The 12,406-nt window shown below is 41.1% G+C and overlaps 1 protein-coding gene across 2 annotated transcripts in view; it reads right to left on the minus strand.

Annotated features, from left to right (window-relative positions):
• Nucleotides 1–12,406, minus strand: part of LOC140471327 (5'-AMP-activated protein kinase subunit gamma-1) — a 61,167-nt gene that overhangs the window by 17,172 nt on the left and 31,589 nt on the right. For both annotated transcript variants that reach the window (XM_072567332.1, XM_072567333.1), the window contains 3 exons: nt 10,159–10,265; nt 2,823–2,904; nt 631–689 (listed from right to left, as the gene is read on the minus strand). In XM_072567332.1, the coding sequence (XP_072423433.1) occupies nt 631–689; nt 2,823–2,904; nt 10,159–10,265 (248 nt within the window). The remainder of the gene's footprint in view (nt 1–630; nt 690–2,822; nt 2,905–10,158; nt 10,266–12,406) is intronic.

The following is a 12,406-nucleotide window of genomic DNA, read 5'->3' on the forward strand; positions in this document are numbered from 1 at the left end:
AAAAACATGCATTTTTGTAGCACCTTCTGTGACGTGCATTGCAAGCTCCCACAAACAGCAATGTGACGTTGACTAGATCAGGGTTTCACCGATGCTGGCTGAGGGCTAAATGTTGACCAAGACACTGGGGAGAACTCCCCCCGATCTTCTTCAAAATACTGCCATGGGATCTTTTACATTCCCCAGAAAGGGTTAAATGCAGGTCGGTCTCCCCTTTGTCTTCAGTATTGAAGGAAAAACCATGGGACCAAGGAAATTCAAAGTAGGATGCCTGTAAGATACCTTATCTTAGCAAAACCAGTAGAAGGGCAGCTACAATTAGGGATAAGGGGTGGGACCATAGCTGGGACCATGTGGTGAAGGTATCAATGGGTGGGAACTGCTTATAGAAGTGCACCACAGCACAAGAACTGTTCAAGGCAGGTGAAATGAAAACTTGGGGATGTGCAGCTGAAAATAGATCTCCACTGAGTTGGAGGTAAGGCAGGCTATGACTCTCGTTTAGCATCAGCTTACCACAAAACAAATGCGCACTTCAATCACGAAAAATCCTTCTTAATACCAGAGTATTTAAGATTAACTGCAGTCCCAGCTTACTTACACACACACACACACACACACCAAACGTACCAGCGGCGACTTGTAGTATCGGTGTAAAATGTTAATGAAATCTGTGATCGTGAGCATGCCTGCAATAGAAGAGCAGTCAAAAAGAAAATATTATTTCTTTCCAATACATATTATTATTAACTTTAATTTGCAAGCCCTACATTAAAAAGGGACTTGTTAAACAATGAAAGCAATGTCTTGCCCAGCACTGTGGATGAACAGAAATGAACAACCATCAGTTTGTTTCAATGGCATTTTACAACTGATTTACAGATAAATAAAATTGCAATCCAGGTAACTCTAACTGTTCAGAGCCTAGTGGCACATCATTGTGTAGTATAGTGACCCCACTTCTTGTACTTCAGTCCTATGAGCAAGCCATCTCATAAAGAGCAACAGCCCTGCTGCTTTAATTCAACATATTTGGGCTCTTCCTGAGTGCTGTATGTAATGGGAAAGTACAAATTCCTACATTGCCAGCAAAAGTCACCTGAAAAGTGTGACATTACAAAACCCTGGCAAATCAAACCGGTTTCTAATGTCTGAATAACAGTAATCTGTGGCAGCACTATTTACTTTCTAATGACCAAAAAGCAGCAGCTATCTCAACCCCTCTTTAATCATTGTACGTGTGTTGGCAATTAGCAGCACTTTGCTTCACACAGGCACAGCTGAAAGCTTGGATTTACAACAATGAAAAAGGCACTGAAATCATAACTGCCCTCTTGTATTGCTGCGAAAACAGAACAGATCTTTCTCTCATTCAGACAGTAAGAAAGGTGGCACTGAAAACCCGTCTTCGCAATCCACTCACCTGAGGGAACAAGGAGGACCATCACCTCACTCCACAGGAGAGCAAGCAAATAATGTTATGGCTTTTGTGCAATTTAAACATCCCACATATAGTTTGAATCAAAGAATTCACTTACCAGCTTCGGAGCTGGAAATCAGGAGGTCAGTTAACTCAGTATAGACGATTGCAGCTGAAATCCAAGACATTCCTGACCTACTTGCTGAATCATTTTGGAAGCAAAACTACAAAGGCTTAGCATAGCACACCCCCTGTTTATGAAACTGACATTTGGTGAGTCATATCCTAGCAAAGCACAAGCCAGAAATGGTGCAGCAGCTCAAACACAATCCTCACTGCCAACCGTGCCAATAGCAAGCCATTGACATCATCTGGCAAGGTAAAACGGAGTAGGAAAATCATCACTATGATATTTGAATCCAGGAATGCAATGAATAAACTATTGATTTTAAACTTATGAGTCACTGCTCATCAGTCTCTAGGACAAATTCCCTGTTTAACTAAAAACTCCTAGTTTTGCACAATTTAATTGACTTATCTCAACAATTTAATCACTTTCTAACCACATGCTCAAGGCATAGCCTTTCAAAAATAATTAGTTTTGCTCCGAGATCCTACATAGTGTGTCACTATTTAATCTTCACATTTAGCCTCAATTGTTTATCAGTACAGGTGGTTTACAAAGAACGTCATGTAGACAGAAACTGGCCATTCAGCACAACCAGTCCATACTATCTGTGTACATTACTACATTTTAAAGGGGACAATGTTTTTCTTTAACAGGAATAAATCAGTAGTTCTGCAGTTACTGCATACGTTTTGCCACAGAATCCAGACAGAAGAAAAAAAATGTGTACAATCATAACAACGACACAGAAGGTATCCATGTTCAAAACTACAGAATGGCATTCAGCATTATTGGGTGACAAGACAATTTGCTAGCCACTTCTGACCTTTGAAGGGAGCTTTGGGTGTGTATGGTGACTACCAACTCATGGAAGGGCTTTTACAAAAGGGGCTGTAGATGGAGTTCCATGATAAGTACATACATCATTCACTTGTGATAGCTATTTCACAGATGCTTCACCTCCATTCTTCTCATGAGGAGCGTAATGCTTTCTGGAACCAAAGAGTAGCATATCTTGCAGCTGACACTTAACAGACATATGCCAGCTTGCCCAGATCATTTGCCAACTTGCCCAGATCATTTGCCAACAGGCATCAAAGTCTGTAGTGATTGAGAGGTTTGTCAATTTTGAACCAGCAACACAATTACTACAAAATTCACTATTTGTAATAGATGGTTGCTATAATTTGGGTAGTTTCTTCTTAATTATTTCCACAGAAAAGCCTCCTTAAAATTAATTGGGAAAGAATGCTCTGCAGGATCAATAGAACTTACCCACAAAGCTTTGTGTTTTGCTATCCCAGAGTGGGGCAGCACGGACACCATTTGAAACCAGAGCAAAGAAAGCCTTCTTCACCTGCATGAGAAGAGAAAGAAAGTAAGGACTGAAATTTTTGATAGCTCTGAAGATTACAATTCTGGGGTGTCGCACAGGCACCAAGAACTCAATCCTTTCGAAAAGAACCCAGTGTTTAAATCTAGCCTAGATTATTTCACCCTATAGACCTGTGGGCAAATGTAGTTTGATAGGGAATGGCTCTGCCTTACTGGTTCAAAATAAGCAAATGAATAACCTGTTTAGTCATTTAATAAATACTATAAATACCCATTTTGGATACGAGAACCAGAAAATAATCCTGGGAACTGTTCAGGCAGAACCACTGCAGTGTACACACAGATGCAATTCCTACGGAGTCATTTTGTGCTCAGTTTCCTTTAACAATTGCTTTCATTCAAGACAATCTTAAGCGTTCCTACTTGAAGAAGTTGAAATGCCACATTAATGAAGTGCAAAATGATGCTCGAACATTGGATGTTGAGGTTCGAACATGCTGTTAGTGCACAGAGAGCTCTCATCTGCCCCAAAGCCAAAGCCTAATTAGAAGAGTATAAAGAAAGTAGGAGTATACTCAAGTGGGAAATCAGGAGGGCAAAACAGGGACATGAGATAGCTTTGGCAAATAGAATTAAGGAGAATCCAAAGGGTTTTTACAAATATATTAAGGATAAAAGGGTAACGAGGGACAGAATAGGGCCCCTCAAAGATCAGCAAGGCGGCCTTTGTGTGGAGCCACAGAAAATGGGAGAGATACTAAATGAATATTTTGCATCAGTATTTACTGTGGAAAAGGATATAGAAGATATAGACTGTAGGGAAATAGATGGTAACATCTTGCAAAATGTCCAGATTACAGAGGATGAAGTGCTGGATGGCTTGAAACGGTTAAAAGTAGATAAATCCCCAGGACCTGATCAGGTGTACCCAAGAACTCTGTGGGAAGCTAGAGAAGTGATTGCTGGGCCTCTTGCTGAGATATTTGTATCATCGATAGTCACAGGTGAGGTGCTGGAAGACTGAAGGTTGGTAAACGTGGTGCCACTGTTTAAGAAAGGCGGGAAAGACAAGCCAGGGAACTATAGACCAGTGAGCCTCACCTCGGTGGTGGGCAAGTTGTTGGAGGGAATCCTGAGGGACAGGATGTACATGTATTTGGAAAGGCAAGGACTGATTAGGGATAGTCAACATGGTTTTGGGCGTGGGAAATCGTGTCTCACAAACTTGATTGAGTTTTTTGAAGTAGTAACAAAAAGGATTGATGAGGGCAGAGCAGTAGATGTGATCTATATGGACTTCAGTAAGGTGTTTGACAAGGTTCCCCATGGGAGACTGATTAGCAAGGTTAGATCTCATGGAATACAGGGAGAACTAGCCATTTGGATACAGAACTGGCTCAAAGATAGAAGACAGAGGGTGGTGGTGGAGGGTTGTTTTTTCGACTGGAGGCCTGTGACCAGTGGAGTGCTAAAAGGATCGGTGCTGGGCCCTCTACTTTTTGTCATTTACATAAATGATTTGGATGCGAGCATAAGAGGTACAGTTAGTGAGTTTGCAGATGATACCAAAATTGGAGGTGTAGTGGACAGCGAAGAGGGTTACTTCAGATTACAACAGGATTTGGACCAAATGGGCCAATGGGCTGAGAAGTGGCAAATGGAGTTTAATTCAGATAAATGCAAGGTGCTGCATTTTGGGAAAGCAAATCTTAGCAGGACTTATACACTTAATAGTAAGGTCCTTGGGAGTGTTGCTGAACAAAGAGACCTTGGAGTGCAGGTTCATAGCTCCTCGAAAGTGGAATCGCAGGTAGATAGGATAGTGAAGAAGGCGTTTGGTATGCTTTCCTTTATTGGTCAGAGTATTGAGTACAGGAGTTGGGAGGTCATGTTGCGGTTGTGCAGGACATTGGTTAGACCACTTTTGGAATATTGCGTGCAATTCTGGTCTCCTTCCTATTGGAAAGATGTTGTGAAACTTGAAAAGGTTCACAAAAGATCTACAAGGATGTTGCCAGGGTTGGAGGGTCTGAGCTACAGGGAGAGGTTGAACAGGCTGGGGCTGTTTTCCCTGGAGCATCGGAGGCTGAGGGGTGACCTTATAGAGGTTTACAAAATTATGAGGGGAATGGATAGGATAAATAGACAAAGTCTTTTCCTTGGGGTCGGGGAGTCCAGAACTAGAAGGCATAGGTTTAGGGTTAGAGGGGAAAGATATAAAAGAGACCTAAGGGGCAACATTTTCACGCAGAGGGTGGTACTTGCATGGAATGAGGTGCCAGAGGATGTTGAGGAGGCTGGTACAATTGCAACATTTAAGAGGCATTTGGATGGATATACAAATAGGAAGGGTTTGGAGGGATATGGGCCGGGTGCTGGCAGGTGGAACTAGATTGGGTTGGGATGTCTGGTCGGCATGGATGGGTCTGACCGAAGGGTCTGTTTCAATGCTGTACATCTCTATGACTCTAAGGCTTAACATGAGCATCAAATTCAGTAAGTTGGCAAATTTCCAATTCTAGAGTCAAACTTCTTCATTTCTGGGGCAAATTCTACACTTCACATTTTGACTTAGTGTGCCATACAAAGGTGAACGCTCCAATTTAAACTAGGAGAGAACTGAAAGTTGAAAAGAGACCCCCATCATAACTGAACTGCCTACCAACACCTTTTTGGGGCTCATACTTGAAACATCCCCATATTTTTCCCACATTAATCATCATGAATAGGAAGCTCCACACAATGCAGAAATGAGCCATCTTCTGAAACGCACATCTGATGGACAATTATACATAAGCTTGAGAGATTCAGGGTGTGAGATTTATAGAAATTATTTTAGAGTTTAGATTTTGAAATCATGGTATATGAAATTTGTTATATGTGTATGAAAAGATTTAATAATTAGCTTGTCAGTCTTCCTGGAGCACTGATTTTAAACCACTTTGTGTCAAAGAGCAGGTAACTGAGGCCTTCTGGATTGATAATACATTTTGCACTGAGAGGTTTACAATCAGAGATAGTAAAGGCATCAGCTTCCTTTTGAACTAGGAGAATCAAGACTTGATTTCCGCTTTGGGAAAACCCAGCTTGGAAAGCTTTCAGTTTTCTGTTCACAGAAGGACTGCTGGGGTGAGATTCCAAAACAGTTCCGGCTGGAGAAAGGAATTAGTGGAGAAAAGTTCAGAAATAGGTTACCTCAATGTCAGGGTTTCAGTTTGAAAATTCCAGTTCAGAAACGTTTCATTAGAAACCAGAGTGGAACCTGAAGGCTGGGGCTTTTTTCCCTGGAGTGTCAGAGGCTGAAGGGTGGCCTTATAGAGGTTTATAAAATTATGAGGGGTACAGATAGGGTGAATAGACACAGTCTTTTTCCCAGGGTAGGGGAGTCTAAAACTTAGAGGGCATAGGTTTAAGGTGAGAGAGGACAGATTTAAAAGGACGCAAGCAGTACCTTTTTCACACAGAGGGTGGTGTGCGTATGGAATGAACTGCTTGAGGAAGTGGTGGAGGCTGGTACAATTACAGCGTTTAAAAGGCATCTGGATGGGGACATGAATAGGAAGGGTTGAGAGAGACATGGGCCAAATGCTGGCAAATGGGACTAGATTAATTTAGGATATCTGGTCAGCATGGATGAGTTGGACCGAAAGGTCTGTTTCTGTGCTGTACCTCTCTATGACTCTACAGTTTAAGCATGATTGCATTAAAATCAAATCGGTAGCATTGCATGCATATACTTCAATGAAGGACAACCACATTAAATTTACAAAGAAAAACTATCAAGCCAGTCTGGAGTCTGGGATCAGAATCATCCATTAATAGCGTCAGCTGGGATCATAACATCAGACGTTTACATCCTAGGAGTAAAACTTTCAAGAGAGAGACTGCAATACATTTCTTGTTTTAAAATGTGACTTTGGGCTTTCTTGGCAGTCCTTGGAGGTTCTGTGTTTGATACCTCAAACCAACGGGATAAGCTGAAATCACCTGCAAGTATGCAACTCAACACAACATGTTCAGGAGGATAGGGATTTCTTTAATCAAAAAAGAAAACCAGGTAAGGCTTTTCCTCCTGATTTAGTCAGATGACTACAGCAGAGAAAAAGGCTTTTTGGTACATTCAGTCTGCGCTGGTCAAAAACAGCCTAACTATTCCAATCCCGTTTTCTAACACCAACTCATAGCCTTGTATGTGTTGGCATTTTAAAAGTACACATCTAAATATTGATCCCAGGATTAATGTGGATTTTACCAGTTTCCCCATTTCCACTCCCTCACCTTACTCCAATTCCAACCTTCCAACTCTGCAACGCCCTCTTGAACAGTCCTACCAGTCCATCTTCCTTCCTACCTTTCTGCTCCACCGTCCTCTCCGACCTATCACTCACCCCCACCTTCATCTACCTATTGCATTCCAGCCACCTTCCCCCCAACCCCAACCCCCTCCCATTTATCTCTCAGCCTCCCTGGCCCACAAGCCTCATTCCCGATGAAGGGCTTATATGCCCGAAACATAGATTCTCCTGCTCCTCAGATGCTGCCTGACCGGTTGTGCTTTTCCAGTACCATATTCTTCGACTCTGATCTCCAGCATTTGCAGTCCTCACTTTCGCCTACCCCCTGCAGTGCTATCACATCCCTCCCATAGTGTGGATTCCAGAACTGTACACAATAGTCCAGTGTAGCATAACCAAAACATTTTATACAACTCCAGCAGCATCTTCCTATTCTTAAACTCTGTGCCTTGATGAACAAAGGCAAGTGTCCCATATGCCTTAAGCACTTTATCAACCTGTCTGGCTACCTTACGGAACCAGCTGACATGCACTAGGTCCCTCTGAGCTTCAGTGCTTCCCCGGGTCCTACTGTTCATGTATTTCCTTACCTTGTCTGTCCTGCCCAAGTGACCTCACAATGATCCAGATTGAATTTTATTTGCCACTGATCAGTCCATCTGACTAGCTTGTCAATATCCTCTTGTAATCTATGGCTATCCTCATCACTATTTTCCACCTCACTAACTTTTGCTATAATTTGTAAGCTTACTGACCAACCCTCTTATGTTCAAGTAGGAATCATTTATATAAACCAAAAACTGCAATGGCCATAACACTGATCCCTGTGTGACACCGCTGGACACAGACTTCCAATCACAAAAACATCCTCAAAATCACCGTCTGCTTCCTGTCCCTCAGCCAATTCTGGATCTAATTAGCCAAATTTCTTTATTGCACTCTCCTTATTTCTTTCTTAAATGCATCCCACTATTCTGACACAGATTTACCTAAATGTATCTGCTCCTAGTCCACTCTGACCAAACCATACCCCAATTTTATTAAAATTGGTCTTGCCCACTTTAAGCAGTTTGAATTCAGGCCCATCCTGGTCATTTTCCATAATCTTGAATCTGCAAAATGATCCCTCATTGATACTTCCACCATTTGCCCAACTTCTATCCATCAACCTTTGCTCAAAGTATTATTGTATAGATGTTAGGCAAAAACAGAAGTATTGAACTGGCCTGTGATCTCTCCTCTTCTCCCCTCTCCCCACTAAATGTGGGGCATAATATAAATGACAAATGACCACAAAGGACAATGTACAGGAGGCCAGCAAGAGTCACTGGCTTCTGAAGTGCAGTACTATTCATAAAGAAACTATGAATGCCACATTATTAAAATGATTATTTAAAGAGTTGGTATGACCTATTATGATGATGAATAGTTAATCCATTTGGATGAAATCTAACCATTGGCTCCACATTGACATTCCAACAATGTCAACTAGTTAAAAAGCAATTTTGCAGCAACACTGTAATCCATGGCTCTCAGGGTAGGCAGTCAGTTAGGCAATCAAGCATTTTTTTTGACAAATATTAACAGTGAACATTTATGCCTACACAAGACTACCAGGCTAATTATTACTTCCCCACTCCAGTTGAATCCAATTTTATTTGCCATAAAGATAAAATGAAAATGTTTCACTGAAGAATTTAATATTCATAAAGGAGAAAATGAAGGTATGGATGAAAGGCCTATCATGTGAAAATTGCCTTTAATAATTAAAATTTTCCCGTCACTTCGAACGTCATCAAATGCGAATTCAGCTCTTTCAGAACTTTTACTGAACCATTTACTCAGCTAAATCGAGAAACCAATTTCTATAGCTTTGTCTACCTCAAATCTGATTTGGAGAGATGCTTCTAACTAAAGGAGATAAACTGATCCTCCTAGCTATTTACCTATCTGTGGTACAAGCTAGTCATGCACCAAATGTATTCAGTTGCTTTGACATTTTTTAAGGCACATTTTGAGCTTTAAACAATAACTGATGAGTGTTATATCTTGTTCCAGCTTCATTCAGTAGACAGCACTCCCAACTTTCAGTCACAGATTCAAGTCGCACTCAAGAATTTGAGTGCATAACTTTGGACTCTAAGCATCCAGTCTGCAACCATAGCACAAGCAGTTCCCAAATTCTGGCAATCCAGCCAAGATCTAATCACATCAGCAACTTAATGCATATGAATAGAAATCAAGGTATTGGTTTAACTTTTACATGCACTCCAGAAGCACCATGTTATGTCTCTAACAAAAGCTTGATACCTTTAATTTAAGCTGATGCTTCAGTGCAGTGCTGAGACAGCACTTGCTAGGGTGCCATTGTCCACTCAACCTGCCTGACTGGTTGAAGTGGGTTTCAGGATCCAATGAAAGAGCAGGGAATTTTCCTGCCATCCTGTTCAACACTATCAAAAATAACGTAACTAATCGTTCATTTCCTGCAGTAAGTGGTATCTCTTTCTAGGCATAAGTGGTTTACCTACCTCAAAGTAATTAATTCCAGGCAAACTAACAAAAACACTGACGTAATTCCTAGAGGCCTGGCATTCAAACTGGAACTCCATCAACAAACACATGGAATTGGACCCCATTTACCACCCTCTCAGAAAACGAACTGGAAGTGATATCACCCACCACAACGGACCAAGACACACAAATAGAAAGTGGGACAGTGCATGAGTGCTTCAATGGAGGCTCACTGATGCTACCTAGCATGGTGACGAAACATCTGAGAACAAACCTTCCAGCTCAGCGAGCAAACTTACAACCTGCAGGCAAAGTATTTGGAAACAATGGGAATGTGATGAGAAAGATATCCTTAAGGCATTGCATATAATCTATCATCATTTTGAGTTTAGGATTAACATATGTACACATGCTCTATGGAGTTGGAATAGCCTCAATAGTAGCAGAATTCCACATCCCTACATTACCTGCAGGGAAGTATCAAATACCACAAGTTTGGAACTGGTGGGAACAAGATCATAGCATCTGTGCGACTTCATAAAGCGAGTGTAGACCTCATTGTTGGAGTCGTTCACTGCAATTAAAGAAAGAGTGTTAGTAATTCCAGCTCCTTCAGGTGACATTATTTCAGTCAAATATGTAGAACTGGCTGGAATCTCAACCAGGAAAATTTTCAGGAATCATGGCATAAACAGTTATAATAGACAAAATCTCCTGCAACAAATTACATTTAAAAAACACTTTTTAAAAAGTATCACAACTTCACTTTTCCCCACTTTGACTCGGAATATTTTTGGAGTATCTGCCTTTATGCAACGGATTCTTTGGCTCAGAGAGTGAAAAGATTAGCTGCTTCTAGATTTCTGCCAATGGGCTTGGACGACTGATTACCACATATGGACAATGGGAGACAGCAGACTTGGACTTGCTTGTAATTTAACACCTAGCCTTCTCAGTAGAACCAGAAATTCCTTTCTCTAAAAGAAAGTGTTAAAAGTAAATACTGTACCTGTTTTTTTAAGAAAAAACTAGCCATCACCATCTCTATTTACACTAAGGCTATTGTATAGAATGGGTCAGAAAGTATGAAGAAAGGCTATTTGGATTCACAACTTGCAGTGACACCATGATAGCACAGAAAATATATCTTAAGGCAGTGAAACAAGTCAATAACTGTGGTCACAGAAGCAAGTTGAATGAATTAGTATGGATCTTCCTTTCATTTGATTGCTAGAATTTTGACTTTGTTCAGCGTGCAGCTGAGAAGAAATAATTACTGAGGTTTAAAAAGTGAGTACAATTTGACATATGAACCAGAAAAATTCTGGCATTACACTAGGAGCTTGACTTTGGTTGTGGGTCTTTGAAATTCTGTCCCAGAGGAGGTAGGCTCATTGAATAGTTTTAAGGTTGAAGTAGATTGATTCTTGATTACTAAGAAAATCAAAGGTTATTGGAGGTAGATAGGCATAAAAATTTGAGGCCACAATCTCACCAGCTGTGATCTTATTGAATGGTGGAGCAGGCTAGAGGGCCGAATGGCATATTCATGCTCCTAACATATGTTTGTATAGATATTAGCAGGTAGAAGGTGGTTTGGCTATAAAATAGAAGTGCTGACTCACAGAATGGTCTTCACCCAAAAATGTACATTGGGTGGCTATTACAACACAGTTTACTGTAAATAAAACTTTCATTTTCAAAAGTTTACCATTTTCTTCATTTAAATTATTAAACAGTTTCTGTTACAGATTTTATGCCGTGTGTAGCTAATTTTAAAATGGGAACTTCATAGTATTAATTGTTAAGTTAATTTTTACAGCTACAAGTGTGTCTTCAGCATTTTCCATTATCTCTGGTTCCTTTCAGCAAGTTCCAAGTCTGATGATAGAATCGCCAAGTGAGGGAAGTCATTTGGCCCATCCAGCTATACTTTCCATAGAAACTTCCACAGCATCTAACTACCTTTTGAATGACTCCTGTTTTTTCCTCCGGTATTTTCACTTCAATAAGTGCTTCCTGACCTCAGTCCTGAACTTGTTTCCTTAAAACGCATTCTTTTTTCCGTAGAATTCCTACATTGTGGAAACAGGCTATTTGGCCCAAAACGTCTACACCGACCCTCCGAACAGTATCGGACTCAGACCCATTTCCCTAACCTATTACTGTCATTTCCTCTAACCTACACAGCCCTGAACATTATGGGCAATTCGCCCTAACCTGCACATCTTTGGACTATGGGAAGACATAAGGAGAATGCGCAAACTCTACACAGTCACCCAAGGCTGGAATCGAGCCCCGGCCCCTGGTGCTGTGAGGCAGCAGTGCTAACCACTGAGCCACCATGCTGCCTTTGTATTTCTTCTTGTATCCCAGTCAGCGTAATTTTAAATAATACATACACCTTTATTCCTCTCATTATCCTCCTTTCAATGAGAAACCCAGGATTTTCTATGCTCAGACAGTAATTCAGTTCTCCAACATCAGTAATGTCCCCGTTCCCAATGCTTCCCAGGTTTGTCTCTTGGTGAAATGAGCTTGAAGACTGCAGCCTAATCACTCACTGTAACAAAGTGCCGCAGGCAATGCCAGATCTGTATTTGACTGATTTGCCAATTTAGCTCAGTTTTATATGTTCATTACTGCTTTGCAATGACTGAACATGGCCGGCATCCAGATCTCTCTCAGCCTCTTCCCTCAGCAAGGTGAACTGTT

Source organism: Chiloscyllium punctatum, chromosome X, assembly GCF_047496795.1.
Source record: "Chiloscyllium punctatum isolate Juve2018m chromosome X, sChiPun1.3, whole genome shotgun sequence".
Classification (NCBI taxonomy): Eukaryota; Metazoa; Chordata; class Chondrichthyes; order Orectolobiformes; family Hemiscylliidae; genus Chiloscyllium; species Chiloscyllium punctatum.